The sequence below is a fragment of the Zootoca vivipara genome, chromosome 6 (assembly GCF_965207765.1).
Source record: "Zootoca vivipara chromosome 6, rZooViv2.hap1.1, whole genome shotgun sequence".
In the NCBI taxonomy this organism is placed as follows: Eukaryota; Metazoa; Chordata; class Lepidosauria; order Squamata; family Lacertidae; genus Zootoca; species Zootoca vivipara.
In genome coordinates this window covers 65,518,169-65,542,441 of record NC_142589.1, presented here as the reverse complement: position 1 = coordinate 65,542,441, position 24,273 = coordinate 65,518,169, and the positions used below count along the sequence as shown (strand labels likewise).

Here is a 24,273-nt window from a genome sequence, read left to right as displayed (position 1 = left end):
AGACCCCAGGCTAGATTGAAGCTGGTGATTGGCAGATTAAAGCCCTTTCCCTTCAGATGGATGTGACTGGCTTCACTGTTCAGGTCTCAAATTCCCTGCATTCCAGGTCCCTTTCTGGTCGCATTTACTACTTCCCACTTCCTAGTCAAGCAATGAGGCTGTTGTCGCAAGTCCAGGCAATGGGAAGGGCCAAGGGACTTTTCCTTGTCAATATCTGTCCTTCCACACTTCCATTCAATCTCCTCCCTCCCACCTCCACCCCATCATTCACACATGCTATAGGTTGGCCTGCTGCCTTTCTGAGGAGTGGCCCATTAATACCTCAGGGCCAAAGCCGGTGCCTGCCACTCTACTCTCTGCCTTCAGTCCAGCCATCATGACAGCATTTTTCCTTGGCTTCCTGATCTCTGTGCTGCTGCTCTTTCAGGAGCAGGGAGTTAATGGGGTCCCTCCTCAGCTGAGAGGTAAGTGATGCAAATGAATGAGCTTGTCAGTCCTCTCCAGTCCACCTGGGCCAGCAGGCTAGGGCAACAGAGAAGGGAATTAAAGCATAGCAAGATTTGTGAATTGTGAGAAAATGCATGCATGCATGTCGGTTGGGTGAGAGTGTGGAGTGTGGATATTCTCCTAGGGCAAGGACACTTGCAAGGCTCTGTTACTGCTTGCTTCTTTATTTTGGAATTAGCAGCTGAGATGAAGGCACACACACACACACACACACACACACACACACACACACACACACCCCTAGATCTAACAGAGCAGCAATATTCATTTTCCTAGTACACACAAACATGTCTTGTTCTCAGACTTTGCCTGTTTCAGATCCCAGTACAAGAGATTTCATTCTTGAGTGAGTCAGGTGCTTCTGTGGGGAAGAACATCTTTTGAGAAACGAGTCATTCAGCTAAGGTTGCAGTCCTAACCCCCATTCCCTGGAAGTAAGCTTTATTGGATTCAGTAAGGCTTCTGAGTATGGTTCTGCACTTAGGCAGAAAGAACCAGATGCACAAATGTAAGATGGCTTACTAGCAAGGTCATCTTCTCCACGCAGCATGTAGGACGCATAGTAACAAATCACCTGGTCATTTTTTTTCCTTAGCTCAGTAAAAGGGCATCTGATTTAGCTTTGCTCAGAGGCAGAGCATGCAAACAGTCCTACATCCAATCCCCAGTATCTCCAGGTAGGGCTGGGAGAGAAATTCTGGAGAGCCACTGCCAGGCAGTGTAAACAATACACTGATGCTAGATGGACCCATGGTTGGGCTCAATATAAGGCATCTTCCCATGGCTATTCTATGAATGACAGCAGCAGTTCCAACAAAGGATCTGAGCAGGAATGTGAGTAGTTTGAACATGACCATCCTTGAAAAATTATTTCCGTTCACACTGATTCAAATGTTACATCTAATTGTCTCATCCAGAAAACCAGGGATGCAGCAGACAGACATGTGTAGGCTATATCCATAAGTGGCTTCCAGATGAGATAGCTAAAGGGAATTCCTATCTCAGAGTCAATCTTGCATCAAATACCAGTGATGCCCGTGCTTTCCTGTCCTGCTGTTTTTTGGGCTTTCCAGAGACATTCCAGTGCTTAGCATATGGTTACTAGGGAAATGCCAATATTTGCATGCAGAAGTTCCTAACTTTGATACCCAACATTTCCAGGTAGGATGAGGATACACTCCAGTCTGAAATCCTGGAGAGCTGCTGCCAATCAGTGCTGGCAATACTGAGCCAGATGGATCAATGGCCTGACTCAGTATAAAGCAGCTTCCACTATCTGGCTCTCCAGATCGTGCTGAACTATACCTATCATCATCCCTATTGGCCGTACTGGGCAGGGCCAGAGGCGCCAACTTTCAAAAAAATTTGTGTGGGCCCGACATGAGTCATGCGCGCAACGTTGCGAGGAGTCAGGGGGTGGAGCCAAACACAGCAGCAGCACAGCCCCAGTGGCCAGCGGCTCTCAACCACCCCCTCCCCCTGCCACACAAGGGGAAGATGGGGGAAGCTGGCCCCGGCCAGTGGCAGCAGAAGCAGCAGGAGGAGCCGTCAGTAGCCAAAGCCGTGCCATGCCCAGCTCTGTGATCACCCTCCTCTGCCCTCTGAACAATGGCCACCCCAACCCCCTCAATAAAAAAATGCTGGGGAGCCCAAAGTGCCTCATCTCTAGGAGTTGGTGCCTATGGGTAGGGCTGATTGGAGTTGGAGTCAAACAGCATCCCTTCTGCTCTAGATGATCAGCATAAAGCTTTCTCTAATCACATTTTAGCTTTTCTAGAGGACTTATCTAGAGGGAGCATTTCTAGAGGACTTATTCTAGAGGGAGCCAGTGTGGTGTAGTGGTTAAGAGCGGTAGATTTGTAATCTGGGGGACCAGGTTCGCGTCTCCGCATGCAGCTGCTGGGTGACCTTGGGCTAGTCACACTTCTCTGAAGTCTCTCAGCCCCACCCACCTCACAGGGTGTTTGTTGTGGGGGAGGAAGGGAAAGGAGAATGTTAGCCGCTTTGAGACTCCTTCGGGTAGTGATAAAGTGGGAAATCAAATCCAAACTACTCTTCTTCTTCTTCTTCTTCTTCTTCTTCTTCTTCTTCTTCTTCTTCTTCTTCTTCTTCTTCTTCTCCTCCTCCTCCTCCTCCTCCTCCTCCTCCTCCTCCTCTTGTAATCAAAAAGCAATAAGAACATTTCCAATGTAGGAAATTGTCTGCATGCATCAGGTAAGGGAATTTTGCTTTCAGAAGGGGCCAGACAGATGTCTGTGGCTTCTCAGAAGTGCACTCAGTTGATAGCAATCTCCTGTCCCCAGATGCAGGTTACTATGAAGAATACTTCCTCTGAACATGGATACCTGTAGTGGTCATGGGTGACAGACATAGCTAATTTAGTTACAGGGATGGTGAAGTATGGTGGTCACTTCCAGGTTTTTTTGTAGGAAGGGGTCACCCACAAGACTACAGGAGTACTTCCTCACTCCTTCATAATGATGCCATCTGAACACAGGCAATGCTTACAACCAAGAAAGGCAACCCTAGAAATTCCCCCGAAGCATGTCCAAGTGTACACCTTTCAGATGATGGTCTGAAAGATTGCAAAGATTTATCCCAGTTCTCTTGATTTGACTTACTTAGTAGATCAAACATTAGCAAAATAAAGCAAGGTTTTAAAATAAGGAGGAGGATGCTAAGGTTGCAATCCTGTGCCCTCTATATACCTGAGACTCAACCTTACTGAGCTCAGTGGAGCTTACTTCCAAATTTATTTCATTTTTCTCAAACAGGTGTCCAATGTAGGACAAGACCTACAGACCTGCTCTTCATCATTGACAGTTCCCGAAGTGTGCGTCCCAATGAATTTGAGCAAGTCAAGGTCTTCTTGTCCAAGGTCATTGAGTCACTTGATGTGGGACAAAATGCTACACGGGTTGGCGTCATCAATTATGCCAGTGCGGTCAAGAATGAGTTGTCCCTCAAGACTCACCGTACCAAGGCCAGCCTGCTGCAAGCTGTTCGCAAGATCGAACCACTCTCCACTGGGACCATGACAGGCCTGGCTATCCAGTTTGCAATCAACAGAGCATTCAGTGAGGTCGAAGGTGCCCGAGTGAGATCTCCAGAGATTAACAAGGTATGGAAACTGTGTGGACTTGCAAGAACCTTTGTGCCTCCTGTTTCTAACCTTTCTTGCAAAAATATAAGCTTGGATAAATAGCTCCTGCTAAATGGAATAAGCAGGCTAACTAGGCAGATATGGAATGGGTTGATTTTATGCTGCGTCTGGAGCTGGGGGAGAAATTTGATTCAGTTTGGCTTTAAAAGTGAACCTAGCTAATTCACATTTCCTGAAACAATATGGGAACAAAAACACAGCCATATTTCTTTTTTTAAAATTTTTTTTTAAAAATTCATCTTTATTAGATTTCAAAAGCATAACAAATTAAAATCATAAAGTCATAAAGTCATACACAATCATACAATCATACACTTATTCCCAATCAAAGAAAACAAACAAAAGAGAAAAAAAAGGAAAGGATAAAAGAATTACCTTCCGAGTCATTTCCCACCGCTTGTCTTCTAAATATCTTTTTAAAAATTGCGTTGCTTCATTTATCATGTCTATCTTAATTTTGATTAATTTTATTTTATCACACTATTATTTTCCAGATTCCGATTTTCCTCATGACTATCTAATTTAAACAGATCATCAACTCTGTTTTGACACCAATTCTTTTGAAATATTCCTCTACCACTCCCCATTCCAATTTAGATTTCTGCTTAGAAGTGTTTCGAATTGCTGCTGTCATCCTCTCTAGGTTCATAAATTCTATCAATTTTAATTGCCATTCTTGGATTGTGGGTAGATCTTCCTTCCTCCATTTCCTAGCTATCACTAGTCTCGCTGCCACACTCGCATACAAAAAAATATTTCTTTTATTCTCAGGAATGTTTTCTGGAATAATGCTCAATAATAAGTACTCTGGTTTTTTTCTAAAAGTCAATCTCAACATTTTTTTCATTTCTTCATAGATTTCGTCCCACCATTTATATATTTTCCCACAGGCCCACCAACAATGATAAACACAGCCATATTTCAACGTTTGGACTTCTCTGAATTTTGCAATCAATTTCTCCACCTAAGCAATGTGTACAATAATTACTGCACGGGGTTAAATGTGCATAGAAATGCATGATTTTAGGGGAAACTGCTTTGCAAAAACCTGTATACTGGGAGGAATTAGCACTAAAATCCTGATGACTTTTCATGAGGACTTCTTTTTTATTTTTAAGAATTACATACTTCTGTGGCAATGTGGAGAATGGAACTTAAGAATGGAAAAAGGAAAAACTGGAACTGAAATTGACAAATTTGCTCATTCCTGGCTGTATCCCTACTCTACACCACTTTGAAATTGTGGGTTTAAGTGGTATATAAATTTAAAAAATGAAGTAGTAAATAGCAAAAGATAAAAGAAAGAAAGCAGAAAGCAACTTCTAGGATGAACTTTGCTTTCTGTACATATTTGAAAAATATAAGTTTGGAAAGACAGCTGATGAAATAAAATGAAATAGGCAGAAATTTTGGCCAACAGCTCTGTGGAAAGCTGGGGACAAAGAATCTATTAGGGAAAATCCTTTGTCCCGTCCCGTCCCCTAGTGTCTGCTTACTTCAGTTTGCCCGTTCTTTGTGGCATGAATTCCTGGGAGAGGGATATAATTTCATGCTTGAATGACTGTTTGCAGTCATTTTAATTCACACTTTTGTCCCCACAATGGCCCCCGCTACACCACTTCTGTTTTCTGCTTATCCAATTATTTCCTAATTTCAGCTCCAGGCAGACTCCCCTTGCCAAAAGCAACCTGGGTTTTCCTTATCAGAATGGCCCTTATGTAGAACAAGGTAAAAAGTATGCCTAAGTCAGGCCACAGCTCTGCTTGGGTTTTTAATTTGACCCTTCTATGGAATACCAGTTTTGTTAGGGGTGGGCCATAGTTCAGTGGTAGAACACGTGCTTTGTGTGCAGAAGGCATCACATTCAAACACAGGTAACAGGTGCTGGGCAAGCATTTCACCTCACCTCCTGGAGACAGAGTCCGTGCCAGTGGAGCGAATTAGGGGTGTGAAGTCTGTGACCCTTCAGAAGTCACTGAACTCCAACACCCATCATCCTTGACCATTGGCCATGTTGGCAGGGGCTGATGGGAACTGGAGTCCAACAATATCTGAGAGCCTATCCCTATCACTGGAGTAGACTAACAGCTCAACTCTGTATGAGGGCAGCTTCATGTTTCACTTTCTGAAAAAGCTGGAAAGACATTTGAGTGGAGCTCTGGAATGTCATTAAATTCAGATACCCACAGACTCTGTCCAAAAAAGGCCCCCCTGATGAACTCATCTGAGCAGTTCAAAGAGATGATTTTCAGGGCACAATGGCTGCTTTTAAGTCCAGTCTTCCAATTAGCATTTTGACTTCTTTTTAAAAAGTTGTTCTGTACAAGTTATCATGGAAAAATCTAATACGAGTACAGGGAGGTGAGAAAAAATGGGGAAGTGATAAGCTAGGAAATGGGATAAGATGAAACAGTAGCTGTTTACACAGGGCTAAGTCAGGCTACATTATTTTGGTGCTGTGGGGGTGAGCTACCAAAAATGAGACACAGGAAGCTACTTTAACTCAGCATTGCCTACACTGACTGGTAGCAGCTTTCCATGGTTTAAGGCAGAGGACATTCCTGACCCTAGCTGGGGACACCAAGGATTGAACCCTTTTGCATGCAAACCATGCACAAAACATGCTACAGCTCTCTCCCAGCTGTGAAAGGCAGTGACTTTTAATCAGGAACACTGTGCAAAGGGAAGGGAAATATGCCTGAAAGCTGGACATGAACGCAGCAGGAATTCTCCCCACTTGAGACTCCCAGGTATTAGACCCCACCCCTGCCAGCTTCTTGCTATGCAAGACAGGAGCAGAAGAACAATCCCATGATTTGGAAATAGGCAGCCAAGATACCCTTTACACAGATTGGCATCAAGTTGCTCTCTTGAATATGATATAAAAACTCTGCCCCAGTGAGTTCTGCTGCACTATTCCCCCCTCCTCGATCCTGAAATGTTTAGGTTGATTTTTGTCCAGAAGGTGTTGTATACAAATATGTATTCGGCTTACAAGAGATGCCTATTTGCCATTCGTTCATTTGTTCGTTCGTTCGTTCATTCATTCATTCATTCATTTATTATTTCCCTTTCTCCCCCCCCCCCCCAATATTATTTGTCTACCACCACTAGCAAAAGAAAAGGATGCCACAAATCTTGGTTGTGCAGAATCTAGATATTAAAAAGTGATATCATTGAGGGGTCACCCCTACATCTCAGTTTTGGGCCCTGAAATCTCTGGGATGCTTCCGGCCATTTATCCAGTGTGCATTTGAGTAGATGGGGAGAAGCTGCTGCCACCATTGCCATTTTTAAAATTAAAGTGTGGAGCAGAGGTATCAATGGCCAACTTGGCTAGAAAAGAGACCTCCTGGAGGCGGTTGGAGGATGGATGGTGGCTAATGGATTGAGGTTGAATGCTGACAAGACAGAAGCACTGTTTGTGGGGGACAGGGGGCGGGCATGTGTGGAGGACTCCCTGGTCCTGAATGGGGTAACTGTGCCCCTGAAGGACCAGGTGTGCAGCCTGGGAGTCATTTTGGACTCACAGCTTTCCATGGAGGCACAGGTTAATTCTGTGTCCAGGGCAGCTGTTTATCAGCTCCATCTGGTACGCAGGCTGAGACCCTACCTGCCTGCGGACTGTCTCACCAGAGTGGTGCATGCTCTAGTTATCTCCCGCTTGGACTACTGCAATGTGCTGTATGTGGGGCTACCTTTGAAGGTGAACTGGAAACTACAACTAATCTGGAATGCGGCGGCTAGACTGATGACTGGGAGCTGCCTCTGAGACCATAAAACACTAGTCCTGAAAGACCTACATTGACTCTCAGTACATTTCCGAGCACAATTCAAAGTGTTGGTGCTGACTTTTAAAGCCTTAAACGGCCTCGGTCCAGTATACCTGAAGGAGCATCTCCACCCCCTTCGTTCTGCCCAGACACTGAGGTTCAGCTCCGAGGCCTTCTGGTGGTTCCCTCAGTGCAAGAAGCAAAACTACAGGGAACCAGGCAAAGGGCCTTCTCGCTAGTGGCGCCCGCCCTGTGGAACGCCCTCCCATCAGATGTCAAGGAAATAAACAACTGTCTGACTTTTAGAAGACATCTGAAGGCAGCCCTGTTTAGGGAAGTTTTTAATGTGTGACATTTTAATATATTTTTAATCTTTGTTGGAAGCCTCCCTTCTTTTTATCCTTCGGATGAGAGGGGAATTGCACCTGGTGCTATCACTCATATGATCATTGCCTTCTTTGATTGCCTTCTTTAATTCATTTGGGGAGTAGGAGAACAACTTTGCAGCTGGCTCTGTGCTTGCTTGGCTGGAGAAAAGTCAGCTTTGGTCATGAGAGGAAAGGGAACTTGATAGAAGGAATAATGTGCGGTTGCCCAGAAATGCTTTTATTTATTTATTTTACTTCCACTCAGTACAAACTCAAGTCACTTCTTAAGCAAAACCTAATGCTGCTGCCATAATGACATTTACTCCTGGCTACATTTTCATTTAATGTAGCAAGAGTCTTGCATTCTGAAGTTAATGGAGTGTAAGTGACTTTTTAATAGCTGTGTTATAGATACAACCAGTGCTTTTTCTTTCTTTCTGGGCGTACTCAAGGTACGCAGCACCAGCATATTATTTTCTAGAAGAAAAGCACTGGTTAAAAGTGTGGCAGTTACTATAACAATTTCATGGTGAGTACCGACACATTTTATTCTAGAAGAAAAGAGACTGGATACAACTCTCCAATTATGTCTCACAGGAGGCTGACTTAGACTGAATCAGACTATGGGTCCATCTAGGCCATGGGTAGGCAAACTAAAGCCCGGTGGTTGGATCCGGCCCAATAGCCTTCTCAATCCAGCCCACGGACAATCTGGGAATCAGCGTGTTTTTAAATTAGAATGTGTCCTTTTATTAAAAATGCATCTCTGGGTTATTTGTGGGGCATAGGAATTCATTCTTTTTTCTTTCTTTCCACAAAATATACTCCAGCCCCCTACAAGGTCTGAGGGACAGTGGACCGGCCCCCTGCTGAAAAAGTTTGCTGATCCCTGATCTAGGCTAATGTTGTCTGTACTTCCTGGCAGTGGCTATCCAGGATTTAAGAGAGGAGTATCTCTTGGGCCAATAATGGGAGATGAGCGCCGCAACCCCAGAGTCAGTCATGACTGGACCTAATGATCAGGGGTCCCTTTACCTTTACCTATCTCTTGGGAAAACTGCCTTGGGGATGCAGTGTATTGAACCTGGGACATTTGGCATGCAAAGCCCTTCTCTGGATGGCCATTCAACCTCTGTTTAAGAACCTCCAATGAAGCAGAAGTGGTAGATTCTCATTCACTGGGTTTTTTTTTTTAAAGAGGTTGGAAGACCACCTGTTATGGATTCCTTAGCTGTAGTTCCTGCATTGCAGGGTATTGGACTAATTAATGTTGGGGTCCTTTCCAACTCTGCATTTTTATGATTCTGTGATTCTATATGAGACTAAGCTTTGCTTGGAGCAGACCTGCTGAAATTAATGGACCTAAGTTTCCCACGTCCATTAATTTCAGTGAGCTCACTCTGAGCATATGGGTAACACTAGACACAGCTCCAAGTTAGCTGAGTTAAACTTCAGTCACGTTGATTTTAATAAGAACAAAGTTCAGCTCAATCTGCATCCAACTCATTGCCTTCTATGTGTGCCATCTCTGCTCCATAAAACCTTAATTCTTGAACTTAAATAAGAGTGATGTGTTGTCTGCATTTTGGTGAAACCCAAGAGCAGATTTTTAGGTGGATTGTTTTTTGAAATGTGGAAAGCAGCTTCCAGTCTCTGTTTTCAGGTTTTCATAACCTGCAGGGTGAAACATTCCCAGACTGTATTATTTCCCCTTTTTACAGGGATAGAAAAGGTGCCGAAATAAAGATATTGTTACATAAAGTTGAAGGGGCCTTTTAGCTTGCTGAAAGGAACTCTGTGGACTGTGGAGGTCTTTGTCCTTTAGGAGAGCGAAAGAGCCCCATCTCGGCTGACAACCCCTTGCTTTTAAACCCATTGAGTTTAAATTTCACGGTGATATGGCTTAAGTGTATTCCAAGCCATTAGGTTTAGCATAATATCATTTTATGAAAAGACAATATACAGCATTGTGTCTGCCGGGTTGGCCATGTGTTCTACTTTCGAGAGGACAGCCCTCTGTTCAGAGGCAGCCTCTATTTGAAAGGCTGCTCAATTCAAGTCCACCTTAAACATAAAGAGCAGGATTATGCACAGCTTCCCCCCTGCCCCCTCCGCAATCTGGTTCAGGGTTCAATCTAGTGTTTTGCAGTACGCCCAACATGAGCTGGGACAATCCAGGGATGAACCAACACAGATCCGGGCCCCAAATCAATTTTTTTTTTTGGGGGGGGGCCTTGCAGAGTCATGCAGTTGTTAGGACAAAAGGGAGTGTGGAATTCTGGCTAGCTCAGAAGGTATTGCATGTGACTTTGCAGTTTTCCTCCGACAGTGGAAGCAGAACACAGCCATTGTGGCAAGTTGCTGTTGCCAACCCTCTCTCTCTCTCTCTCTCTCTCTCTCTCTCTCTCTCTCTCTCTCTCTCTCTCTCTCTCTCTCTCTCTCTCTCTCTCTCCCCCCCCCGCCCCCATTTTCTGCCATGGTTTCTATGCTCACAGCTGCACCATACATTTAAAATACACTTATACCACCTTAACAGTAATAGAGAATCCTGGGAACTGTAGTTTGTTGAGAGTACTGGGAATTGTAGGTCTGTAAAGTCAGTACCCTTAAGAAACTATAGCTCTCAGGATTCTCTGGGGGAATCCATGACTGTTACAATGGTATAAGAGGGCTTTTAAAGTATGGCATGGATGTGACCTACGCCTTTAAGAAACATAGGTTTACATAAGAAATTGAACATGCTCTTTAAACTTTGTGGCTCCTTTCCCTAATGGCTATAAAGAGATAGATGGAAATTTATGGAAGGAATATCCTGGAAGGATCCCGGGGGAAGGCTGCTCCTTAGAAGGCTACAGTCCATATGATGAATATGGATATACTATTAGTAAACTGCTTTTTCCTGTGTTGTGGGGTATGAAGGAAGTTGACTTTTTCCTTAGCTGCATGAGATTTCAACACCCAGAAGAAATCTTCCTTTAAAAAATTGGTCTGTTTTCTGATCTGTGCCAAAATGAACTGGAAAAAGTGACGAGACCCAGATTTACCTGCCCTGCCAAGAGTTTGATTCCCTTCCCTTCCCTCCACTCCCCCCACCCCTGGTTCCTTTTCCTTTATGTGTTGCGTTTTTTAAAACCATGTAAGACAGCAAGCAGGGGGCAGTCTCGTTTTAACTATGTAAGCCACTCTGGAAAGCTTAATGGCACATGCTTTAAATAAATAGTAAATAAATTTCAATTTTTTTGGGGGGGGGAATCACACACATGCGTGTGGAAGACAAGATTAGTTGAAACTGCTGTTTAAAAGTCTCTGTCATATTGTGGAAGGCTGGTTGTGATTTGTTTTAACTGACAAGTTGAAAACCACCCCCACCTCTCTCACACACACATTCTGTGTGCAAAGGAAGCCCTTCTACTTCGTGTCTCCCCCACCCCATTAGTTAAATAAATGGCTCTCTCTTCTGGCAAACAAGGGGCATTGCACTGTGTGCTATGATCCTTTATCAGTTTTATGGAGCAAAATACAGGGTACATTGTAGCCATATGGCGATGAAGCCTTGAATACAATGGAAAGTCCCATTGGGAAGTGTGGTTTAAAATAACCTTTTTTTAAAAAAAAACCCAGAAGCTTTCTTATTAGGTATTATAGGAGTGGACCTACCAAAATTACAAAAGAATTTGTTTATGTATGCAACAACGGCCGCACAGACATTATTAACACAATATTGGAAAGAAGAAGGTGTCCCATCTGAAGAAGATTGGCAAATTAAACTAAGGGAATATGCTGAGATGGCAAAATTGATGATGAAATTAAGAGGAAGAGATGATATTGAATTTAAGGAAGAATGGAAGATATTTATGGCAAATATACAGAAGCAATGTACACAAGTTAATACATGAGCAGGGTTTTAAGATCACTTTTATGAGAGGATAATAGGTGATTTCAATATGTTACAAATTGAACAATAGACATGCAGTATCTGGACAAACAATAGAACCAAGGAAGGGATTAGAGGGAAGTCAATTTGTTTTATTTTGTTTTTGCATTGTTGTTGTTTTTATTTTTGTTATTTTTGGAAAATAAAAAAAAGTTATTTAAATGAATGAATGAATGAATGTGCCTTGTCTTAAGGCATAGAAGGGAAGTGTGGTTTGCATGTAAGAAGGGACAGGACAGGAAAGAGTGCATAACCCTCCCCTTGCCAGTTGCTTTCAACTTGAAACTAAGGGTTTGTCTACAATAGATGGCATGCGGTGAAATTTTTCAGAGGGGAACAGTTAGGGCCAGAGGCTCCAGCTTGTGAGGATGATTAGGGGCTCCCAGACATCACACACATGAGCATTGCACCTCCCTCACTAAGCTGGGCAGAAGCTTCCCAGGGCTTTGGAAAGGAGGTGCTATGCTTTAATACTTTAGGGGACTAGCCTAGTCCCCTAGTCCACTGACTGCACACAACTGATTCACACTTAGCTTTTGCCCCATGCTGTCTAGGCACAGGTCCATGCTTTAAAGCTGTGTGTCTGAGTGCATATATATATATTTCAAACTGCTAGGTTGGCAGGAGCTGGGACCGAGCAACGGGAGCTCACCCCATCATGGGGATTCGAACTGCCGACCTTCTGAGCGGCAAGCCCTAGGCTCAGTGGTTTAAACCACAGTGCCACCCGCGTCCCTACACACACACACACACACACACACACACACACACAATATTGTCTGGAGGACTTAGAAGGCTTATAAACACACTTTCCAAGAAACGAAAAACCATGTGACTGAAGTCTAATGTGCAATTTATCCCTAAACAAGCAACTGAGCAACGTGGGGTCTTAGGTTTAAGCAGGTTTAACTAGCGTTTGCATTTATATTTGGTGAACCATTGGCATCCTTAAAGCATGTGGCTGCTCTCATTTTTAATTCTTATAACATAAAATTCCAACATATGACTATCGCCCACTATTTCTCTTGTCTCCAAAGGTTACCAAGGCTGAATCCTGTACTCCCTTACATGCACAGTTGGATTTGTATAATATTCTGCTGTAAGAACTAAACATAGCTCTGTCATAATATATGCAATGGTGTGTGTTCCTGGTGGTGTAGACACAATAACTTCCATGACTGATTGTTTATAGGAAATAGGATCATTATTGGTCCAATTAAAGGTTGAGCAAGCTGAGTAGAAGAACTGACTCTGATAGCATGATGTGCTTCAGCAGGGGTCAACAAATGTTTTCAGCAGGGGGCTGGACTATATTTTAAAAATAAAAATAAAAGTGATGCAAGAGTACCACAAGCCCCAGTGGCTGCTTACCTGTGTCTTGCGAGCGGCAGGGATTGGTGGCGGGGGCAGTGGGACGCATAGCTGCCAAGTTCTCCCTTTTTTAAAGGGAAATTCCCTTATGCTGAATAGGCTTCCTCGCGAGAAAAGGGAAAACTTGGCAGCTATGGTGGGACGATGAGCAGCACGCAAAAGGGCTCCAGAGAGGGGCTGCTAAAAACGGCAGCCGCTTGAGCGTTGCTGCTGCTGGCACCAACAAAGCCCAGCCCCCTTCCTCCTCTAGGCAGGGCAGGGAGAAGCCAGGAGGAGGGAGGGAGGAGGCATCACCACCGCTGCTGTGGGAGGGAGAGGGAAAGAACACACACACACTGGCGATCCACACGGCGATTCCCGGACCATCCGCGGGCCAGATCCAGAAGGCAATTGGGCCTGATCCGGCCCATTGGCCTTAGTTTGCTGACCCAAGTGCTTCAGGATATATGCCAGGCATCCCCAAACTGCGGCCCTCCAGATGTTTTGGCCTACAACTTCCATGATCCCTAGCTAGCAGGACCAGTGGTTGGGGAAGATGGGAATTGTAGTCCAAAACATCTGGAGGGCCGAAGTTTGGAGATGTCTGATATATGCCATCCAAGTGAAGGTAGAATTAGAAAGGTTGGGACCAGGCTGCCTGAAATACATCTCCCTATAGGAACTTGCCTAGGTGCTAAGATGCTCAAGTGAGCACTATCTCTTGGTCCCATCAACATCAGAAGCCTGGTTGGTGGTGACTCAAGAGAGAGCCTTTTTTGTAGCTGCTCCCATACTGAGAAATTTCCTCCCAAGGGAGGTGGGGTTGTCTTCCTTCCTGCTCACTTTCCACCAAAAGGCTAAGACCTTCCTATTTTAGACAGACATTTAGAAACTAAGGAAACTGAAATTCACTCTTGACTCCGTACATAACAGAAACTAAGGAGCAAACTAAGAAAATTGAGGAGCAAACAATACTGATCATTGGGCTGCTGCCAGGGCAAATTTTACTTTAACTGCTGATTTAAAATGTGTTGTGATGCATTTTAATTATTATTTTCACTAGTTTGCTTTATTACTTTGAATTTTGTAATTGATGTTTTGAACCATTGCAAGCCGTCCTGAACCCCAGGATGTAAATATATTAATAAAATAAAACAAGCAGTACTGTGTGCTTACCTACAGGTAGCCATTGTAGTGACAGATGGACGCCCCCAGGATGGGGTGAAGGATGTATCAGCGAGGGCCCGAGCTCTTGGGATTGAAATTTTTGCCATTGGCGTGGGCCGTGTGGACATGCACACTTTGCGGCAGATGGCCAGCCCACCTCTGGATGAGCATGTGGATTATGTGGAGAGCTACAGTGTCATTGAAAAGCTGACCAAGAAGTTTCAGGAGGCATTCTGCGGTAAGTTATTAAGGAAGTCTTGTGCTGCAAAATAAGAGGTTGCATCCAACATTAGTCAGAGCAGACCCATTGAAATTAAAGGGCACAACTTATGAAACTTATATGTGGCAGACCTGTAAAAGGGTAAAAGAGTATTGGGAAACAATTCATAATGAATTGAAAAAAAATGTTTAGAAGCAGTTTTTCAAAGTCCAGAGTCATTCTTGTTGGGGATAACTCAGATGGAAATTCCCAGGTGTTACAAAAGGTTATTTATGTATGCCACTACTGCGCCCCGTGTTTTGTTAGCCCAAAAATGGAAAATGAGTGAGGTCCCAACTAAAGAAGAATGGCAACTTAAACTGATGGAATATGGGCAACTTTCAGACACAGAATAAGAGGACAAGAAGAACATACGCTTAAAGAAGATTGGAAAATGTTTATTGAATACATGGGGGGGGGGAGAAATTGTGGACTTGAAAACGTTGGCAGCATTAAGATAAATTCAACAGTGTAAATAAGTTTGATGGATGCAATAATGGAATACTGAATGCTTTAATTTGTGTAAAATGTGCAGGGATTTATGTTGTTCAAAATGAACCATGGAAAGAGAAGAAGGGAAGTCATTGATATGTTAAGGTTGTTTAAATGAATATTTTTAAATTGTAAAACAGAAAATTAAATAACACACACACACACACACACACACACACACACACACACAGTCATACCTCGGTTTAAGTACGCTTCGGTTTGAGTACTTTCAGTTTAAGTACTCCGTGGACCCATCTGGAACGGATTAATCCACTTTGCATTACTTTCAATGGGAAAGTTCGCTTCAGGTTAAGTACGCTTCAGGTTAAGTACTCTGCGGACCGTCTGGAACGGATTAATCCACTTTCCATTACTTTCAATGGGAAAGTTCGCTTCAGGTTAAGTATGCTTCAGGTTAAGTACAGACTTCCAGAACCAATTGTGTACTTAAACCGAGGTACCACTGTATGAGGAAATTAAAGGGCACCACTAACTTAGGGAAATTAATTTCCATGGGTCTACTCTAAGTAGAACTTGGTTGGATACAACCCAAGGCCCAGAAACCGTACTTACCCTCAGCACAAGAAGCAAATATGTACATTGGAAATTACCAAACAAAAGAAACTCATGTAATCCACTTTTGGTACCAGGCTTCACAGAGCATGTATTTTGGACCACAACTCCCATCAGTCTTCACCAGCATGGCCAATAGTCAGGGGTGATGGGAGTTGTAGTCCAAAACATCTGGAGGGTGCCAGCAGGGCCTGCACAAGGCATTTTCCCACTGTAGGCAAAATGCCCCAACACCACCCCAACAATGATGCCATCCCACTGCAGATCCAGATCCTCCCACCCCCCCTCTGACCCCTTTCTCACACCCATGCTTCTGCCAGCGCCATCACCACAACTATACCCTCATGGCCACATGTGCCCGCACAATCAAAATAGTGGATGGAAGTGTTCCAATGCCTTTGGTTTCATAGAATTCCCGAGCAACGTCAGGTACTTTCCGCCAGTATAAATATATGTTTTAACATCGCATGTTATTATTTTGCAGCTGTGTCAGACCTGTGTGCCACTGGAGACCACGATTGCCAGCAGATCTGTGTCAGTACAGGGGCTTCTTATACCTGTGCATGTAAAGAGGGGTTCACGCTTAACACTGATGGGAAAACCTGCAGTGGTAAATAATGTTATTTTCAACTTGGTAGAGTGGGCCAATGTTTTGAATGCATGCAAATTTCGACATTCGGGAAGCATGCCTTCTTCCTGATCTTAATCTCAAGTTTGCAAGCATACATGTGACACGAAATATGCAGGCTGTTTAATTGCTCTTCATATCCCTCCTTGGCACTGCTCGAGGGGTTCATCTGGAACCGTGGTTTTGGTCACCAGCGGTTGTAGATGACATGCCTTAAGAAGGGTGTTGCAGACCAGGGATGGGGCACCTCCAGATGTTGTTGGACTCCCAACTCCCATCTTCCCAAACAAGCATGGCCACTCTCTAGGAATGATGGGAGTTGTAGTCTAACAAAATCTGAAGAGCCACAAATGCTTCATCTTAACTGAGGACAGATGGGAATGAGTTCAGAGGAGGCCAATGCAGGAATATGGAAAACAAGTCATATGAGGAAAGGTTGAAAGAACTGGGTAGTTTTAGGCTGGAGAAGAGAAGGCCACAGGGGAACCTGATAGTACTCTTCTAATACCTAAAGAGTTTCCGCATAGAAGAAGGCAAAGATTTGCTCTTTGCAGACCACAAGAGAACAACTAGATCTAATTGGCTTAAGTTAAAAATGGGGGAGAAATTAAATTTTTTGTTTGCATTTTCGTGAGAAACTAATTAACTCACACTTTGAAATTTACACTTATCCAAAAGTTGCACTGCAGTTCGCCAATGTATAAAAAATGCATTATATCAGGGAAAAGTACTGGGAACAAATCTTGCAGGGGGGACAAGATGCCCTTAGTGAACCTTAGAAGTAGTCCAGATATTTTGGACTCCAACTCCCATCAGTCCCAGCCTGCATGGCCAAGATTAGACATGATGGGAGTTGTAGTCCCAGAGAGTTTGGAGAGCACTACATGCGCTGCCTCTGCACTAGACTCATGAGCTGCATATTCTTGCAATGTTCTCTCTCCTTGAGCACATTGGGACACTTGTCCAAGAAGCAGGTCCTTTCCTCTAGTTTAGACCATATGCCCATGCTGCACAGGGCGGGCACACTCCCGAGGGGATGAGGCATGCTCCCGAGGGGGGTGGGGCGCAGAGGGTGCTCTCCCAGGCACAGGATAGTTGATCGGGTGCATGGAGCAGCGCATGTGCCTGGCAGCTGGTGGGGGGGGAAGCAAGCCGCTGGTGGTGGACATTTGGTGCGCTGCCCGTCCGCGGCTCCCAAACCTCCCCCAGCTGTCAAAACGAAGGGGGAATGGGGGAATGCCGCCAGCAAAGCAGTGCAGCTCCCCCCCTTCCCTCGATGGCTCAGCAGCTCGGGAGTTGGGGGAGGTTCGGGAGTTGCAGGTGCTCGGATTGCCAAATGTCAACCCCCCTCAGGGATGACAACCAGGGCGGACCGTCCCCACTGCACCCCCTTGCTCCGCCACTGGTTTAGACCACTTACATTGCTTCTGTGTCTCTTAAACAATCATTTCCTTGGACTTCCATGTGCCAGGAGAGTCATAGGTAGGGTGGATTATAGGGCCTTATCTGCAATGAGGTGATACAAGCAGCTCTTTCTCACAGGGCCATGGGCCTGCTGCTGCATGAATGCTTTGTCCAGAGCACTCCCTGTAACACCTCCTTTCCCCCTCCACAAGCATAACTGCATTGCTTGCGTCACTTCTGGAATCCTCAAGTAACCTTCTCCAATGGCCTCCAAAGAGCTGTAAAAGCAACAAGGAGTATAAATCGCCCAGTTTAAAACTCTGCACCAACTTCCCCTGGCAGAACAAGGGGACCACTGAAATGTATAACCTCCTTGAGTAAACTTTAGAAAAACCTATCCAGTGGCTGAACTAGGAATAGTATCCAATAGACTCAGTTTTGGAAAGCTGGGATTTGGGAAGGTTCCATAGCACAAAAGAGAGAGAAGTAGACTGGATCAATATCTAACATCTCGAATGCATGCCAGTAGAAATGACTTTCCTTCATTTCCTTTCTGAGAATTAGTACTTTCAAGAGCTGATGCTTACATAGCCTTTGAGTCTCCCTTGTGCTTTGTATATCTGAGCATCTCATTTTCAAGGGACTGGAGGGGGTCAAACAAGGTGAGACGTAGATTATGGGTGCAGCTTCTCCCTGATCCAGATTGGAGTTCTGACACAGCGTTGTATTATATGGATGACTTTAACACTGCAGCTGGGCCAAGGTCCTGTCTGGATCACACTTTATTTCTGTGCCTGCTGTTTGCATTAGAATGTAAGCTCCCATTTGCCCCAGTGGAAGCTTTTGGTCTAGTAAAAACAAGAGCCTTGCCCCCCCCCCCATCTAGATTGGGATTGCATCAGAGGGCAAAGGATTAAAGCCTAACTGCAACCAGTATGGATTGGGACCTGCTTGCCTGCTATTTACCATGGAAATCAATCACACTGGCCTAATTTACAGACTTTCCAAATGTCCCTGTTTTCCAGGGACAGTCCCAGGTTAACAGAAGCTGTCCCAGTTTCTGATTTGATCCCAGAATGTCCCGCTTTTCCTTAGGATGTCCCTATTTTCATTGGAGAAATGTTGGAGGGGATGGAATAGGATTTTCCTACTCTCATCGGAGAAATGTTGAAGGGTAGGAACTTAACCCACTGAGCTTGATGTAACTAAATGGGACTGGGAACCTGTGGCCCTTCAGATGTTGCTGGGTTCCAGATCCCATCATCTCTGACCATGTAACATCTGGAGGACAACTGTTTCCTTATATCTGGAATGAAGAATGTTGACTGAACCAGCCATGTATGTTTGCTAAATTCAGCCTTTAAAACAGGGATGGGGAATATCAGGCCTCAGGGTTATATTCAGCCCCCCTTCTGTGTCTGGCCCTTGAGACTCTCTCCAGGCCACATACCCTTCAGAGACACAGTCCTTCACCAACCCCACCATGCAACTGCCTTGAGTGTTTTTGCCTGGTTGCGAATGCATTCTTGAACTCTGGGAAAGCTTTTTGCTTACATGGATGGAGTATACAGATGACTGTGTGAGCTCCTGTAGAACCTAAGGCTATGCAACTGGTCTAGCTGAATCCTGGATCCTGAAGTGATTTGGGCCAATCTTAGTTGACCTGAGGTTCAGCTGGAATGAGTTAAGGCAGCCCTAGATCACCACTCAGAGCAAGAAAGGAATGTGGCCTTTGTGATTGAAAAGGGTCCTCCTCTGTTTTAAAAAGTGTGTTTCTTTAAATGAAAAAGATGACTAGCTCCAGCTTTCTGGGTTTCTTCTTCTTCTCCCCAGCCTGCAGTGGAGGGGGTGCCACGGACCTTGTCTTCCTGATTGATGGGTCAAAGAGTGTGAGGCCAGAGAACTTTGAGCTGGTGAAGAGGTTCATCAACCAGATAGTGGATTCCCTAGATGTGTCGGACAGGAATGCACATGTGGGCCTGGTCCAGTATTCTAGTTCAGTAAGACAGGAATTTCCCCTGGGGCAATACAAGAGCAAGAAGGACATCAAAGCAGCAGTGAGAAGGATGTCTTACATGGAGAAAGGCACCATGACTGGCCAAGCTTTGAAATTCCTAGTGGACAGTTCCTTTGCCATCTCCAGTGGTGCAAGGCCTGGAGTCCCCAAGGTAGCAATTGTCTTCACTGATGGCCGGTCACAAGATTACATCAATGATGCTGCCAAGAAAGCCAAAGAACTAGGTAGGTTTTCATAATTTAGTACCACTGTTTTGCGATGGCCTGATTAAGATATAATGGCCTGTATCCAACATTAGTCATACTTGGAGCAGACACACTGAAATGAATGGACATGACTAACCTAGTTCCATTAATTTCAATCAGTCTCCTCTGAGTATGTCTAATGTTGGATACAACCCAATGATCTCAGTCTAATAAACCATGGTTTCTCAGACCAAGAATGAGTGTTATACATGTGTACTCACTTTCCCCCTTCCCTCCTTCTATCTCCTATGCACCAGTTTGCAAGACTTTCAAGGTTTATTAAACCAGAGTTTCCCACTGTATCCAAACCAGAAAACTGTAGTTTCTAAACTAGGGTATGCAAGTGGGGTTATATTCTGGTTTCCTTGTTTATAAACAAAGATTAAACCACAGTGTGGTGCATTAAAGACTGAATGCTAAACCATAGTTTAAGGCTACATGAAGGAACAGAATTAGGATTCAGGGTCATACATTCTCCCCTCCTCTCCCCACTTTGCTTTGAGGAGAATAGAAGTGTGTGTGCGTCCTGGTTTAAAGGATCCAGGAAGGTGTTTTTTTTTGTTAGATTTGAACTGGGGAAACTGGTTAGTTCAAGCTGTGGTTTGTTAACAAGGCAGGATAAAAACCCACTTTTAGTTCACACGTACTGTAAATAGAAACTCCGTTTAGTTTAAACCAGGACACAGATACTTCTGATCCCTTCTTTGTGTCAGAGGAGGAGAGTACAGCATGTGAGTCCACAGCTCATGTTTGCTCATTCACATAGCGCTAAACCATGGTTTACTGCCGTGTTCCTCAGCCTGGCATAAAAGTATTGGTTGTTCTTTCACAAAACAGACCAGCAGATTAGCAATTCTTGCTTGTTTCAGGTTACAAGATGTTCGCTGTTGGAGTAGGCAATGCTGTTGAAGACGAGCTTAGAGAAATTGCCTCAGATCCGGTGGCAGAGCATTACTTCTACACTGCTGATTTCAGAACCATCAACCAAATTGGAAAGAAACTACAAAGTAAAATCTGTGTTGGTAAGGAAGGTCATGCCTGGTATGTTTACAGCACAATCCTTTAACCCTTGCTACCCTGGCAAATAAATGTACAACATGAGGCACAATAACTACTATGGCAGTACAGCCTAGCGACACTACAAACCCATACAGTCTATTGGCAGGGAGCAGTATGAGCAGCAAGGGAGGTTCCTCTGACTCAGCCTTCCCCTCTATGCTGCCCTCCAAATGCTTTGGACTACAACTCCTATAATCCCCGAGCATTGCTCATGTTGGCTGAAGGTGATGGGAGTTGTAGTCCAAACCATCTGAAGGGCAGCAGCAGGTTGGAGAAGACACAAGCCCTTTGTTCAAGAAAAAATGATGGAGGAACAGAGTCAACACAAACACACACAAACACACACACACACACACACACCCCTTGGATATATACTGCTTCACTGGCAAGAAATTCAGGGCAGTACATGTGTCTTTAACCATTATCCTAAAACCTCTGTGAGCTTTCTGGTGATAAGAACTGTTTGATAGTGGAACAGACTCCCTCAGAAGGTGGTGGACTCTTCTTCCTTGGAGGTTTTTCAGCACAGGTTAGATGGCCATGTTTCTTGGATGTTTAGTTGAGATTCCTGCACTGGGTTCCCTTCCAGTTCTATGATTCTAAGCGCTTCCACTGATGTCCAGCCAGGACAATCTATCCAGTGTATGATTCACTGAACGGCTTTGTTTTCTCTTCCTCAGAAGAAGATCCATGTGAATGTGAAGCCATTGTGAAGTACCAGACAAAGGTAGACAACCTCATAAAGGCACTGACACGGAAACATATCCTTTGAGAGTATTTGGAAAAGAGCGTATTTTAGGTGTGTGCTGAGTTATTTATGGAAGGAATAAACTTTAGGTTACTGGGTGAGCCACCTGTCTGGGAAATCAACTAGGTGACTGGATGGTAACGCTTGTTTTTCCAGGTAGGTTCATCAGTTGATAGGGATGGTGGGGAATTCCTACAAAAAGGGAAACAATCAGAAAATGCTGATATTTGTTTATTTGTTGCATATCCAGAACAGAAATCAACCCAGTGAATATGGCCAGTATTTGCTGTTGTTTTTAACAGGTTATATTTGCCTTCTCCATTTCCATTTTGTTTCCTTTGCATTGAAATAAATGGGGTGGAATAACCTAATGACAGCGATATAGATGTAAATTTGCCATTGCAGACAATAGCATAGCTTTTGGTGGAAGATGAACTGCAGTGGAACGGAAACATTGCTGCATGCATCGAAGACAGGGTGGAATGGAAAACTATGTCTTCTTACATCCCTAGTTGCAAAGGGGGATGGGCTTTTCTATCCTCAGTACTGATGCAGAAGAGGAAAGTTGAGCATTTCCAACTTTCTCAATTCTGCATAACAAGTGGCTCTTGCTAAATTCCCCATTCCCCATAAGAGCCGGAACATGCAGCAATACTCGAGAGTACTGAGCTCAGGAGTACTGAGCTAGATGTACCACTGGGTCTGATGCGGCTTCTTGCATTGTGTCCAACTATTCTGAGCCAGCACTATTTGGGGGGCATGTTTTTAAAAATCCAACTGATCTAAATTAGCCTAACCCTTTCAGAGGCTTTACGTCTCCACACTTTTCTGAAATAACCCAGGACTGTTCCTTAATTCTTGCTCACTGGAAGCTGTGTCGAAGAAGCTTGCCGCCCTAGAAAACAGGATCACCGTTTAAACAGTGGAATCATTTTGTCTCCTTCCCAATGGGCAGGTCTTCTCCAGTGCTGACTATACTTCTTTTTGAGAAGGAGGAAAATTTGTGATGGTATGCAGGTCATGGTAATGCGCTAGAAGTCCATGTGTTACCAAACACCATTAAACTTTCCTCACACCATAGAATATGCATATATCAAATACCCGGAGAATTTGTTTTAATCTAAAGCTTAATATATACATCTATATTGTTTTAATATGTTCTTTTCTATGAGTTCTGTGAATGTTTGGTGGGTTCTGCTTGGTTGCCGTGTTTGCTCTCATTTTGTTTAAGAACTGAATTTGACTCATGTGACTCTGAATGTTTTTTTTAATGGCAAATGTATAATTTATGCATAAAACATATATCTAGAAGTAGATGAAACAATTAAAGAATATTAATGCAAGATAAGATACCCCTGCTGCAAACACCTATTCCTGGAATGAGAAGAAAAGCAAGCACCGTTAGATTGCCTGGAAAACTATAGCCAACGTTTCCGCTCACCAACAATAGTCTCTCCCTAGCTTCAGAGAATCATAAAATCATAGAGCTGGAAGGGAGTCCAACCCCCTACAATGCAGGAATCACAAGGTTTTTTCAAAGCCAAGTCTGGTTTTGTATGAAGGACTAAATCCATGGACTTGTTCGCAGTTGCCCAGGACAGCTTAGCTAGCACAATGGGATATTGTAGCTTGCCAACTCCTTACCTACGCAACCCTCTCTAATGTTATTGGCGGCCACATCTCAAGCAACCAACAGCTTCATAATCGTTATAAGCAAACAGTGCAGGACACTCCAACTGGAGGAAACCCTGGCCATGAAATTTTCACCATAGGTTAACAATAAGCTTTCCTTTATGGCATAGGGCTGTGGCTCTGTGGCAGAGCATCTGATTCATGCGCAGAAGGTCCCAGGTTCAGTCCCCAGCATCTTCAGGTAGGGCTAGGAACGTTCCCTGTCCGAATCCTTGGAGAGCAGCTGCCAATCAGTTTAGATAATGCTGAGCAAGACGGTTCAATGTTCTGACTCGGTATAAGGCAGCCGGCTATGAGTGCTGTCTCTGATGTAGGTGATATAAAACCAAAGGTCAATATGACCCCACTCCAGGGTTTCTGTTGCTCCCGGTAAAAGTCCTTTGACTCCATTGACCTAGAAGTAACTAAGAATGACAAGGCATGCTATGCAAAACACACAAACATCACCACTGCACCCCTCCGAATGTGAGCGCAAGGGGCTGGGCTTTGGTTAATTTTGTAGGGGTTTGTATTAGAATATTTATACTTGAGAGTATGTAAAAGGCTTTTCAGAATAAGAAGAGTACTCAGAATTGACATCGTAAAAGTTGTTTTTGTGTGTAGGCAAAATAATTAAAGTTCAGTTAAATATTTAGGCTGAGTTTTGTTGATTTTGTTGAGCCTATTTTAAAGATGGGTTAGAAATTTGATGATGATGATGAGGATCATTAACCACCCTCCAGCATGAGGCACCAAGATGGGTCACAATAATGTAAAATGCAACATTAAAAACAGTTTGAAGATGAATCTCTGCAATTTAAAATTCCTGAAACTATATGGAAAGAGAAACACCCTTTGAAAGCCACACTTCTCTGAATTTTGCAATGCAGGTCTCCAGCCATATGATGTGTTTAT

General features: G+C 44.0%; 1 protein-coding gene across 2 annotated transcripts; it reads left to right on the top strand.

Moving 5' to 3' along the window:
- The first annotated feature begins 324 nt into the window (after positions 1–324).
- MATN1 (matrilin 1) lies at positions 325–24,014 on the top strand. Of its 2 annotated transcripts, none has more exons than XM_088672478.1 (8): positions 325–464; positions 3,282–3,628; positions 14,278–14,500; positions 16,071–16,196; positions 19,452–19,859; positions 20,750–20,902; positions 21,620–21,700; positions 22,554–24,014. In XM_088672478.1, the coding sequence occupies exons 1-8, from the start codon at positions 377–379 to the stop codon at positions 22,604–22,606; spliced, it is 1,479 nt and encodes a 492-aa protein (XP_088528604.1). In that variant the 5' UTR covers positions 325–376; the 3' UTR covers positions 22,607–24,014. The 2 variants fall into 2 exon arrangements, with proteins under 2 accessions (XP_088528604.1, XP_088528603.1); XM_088672477.1 differs by having other exon boundaries at positions 349–464; positions 21,623–21,700.
- The last annotated feature ends 259 nt before the right edge of the window (positions 24,015–24,273 follow it).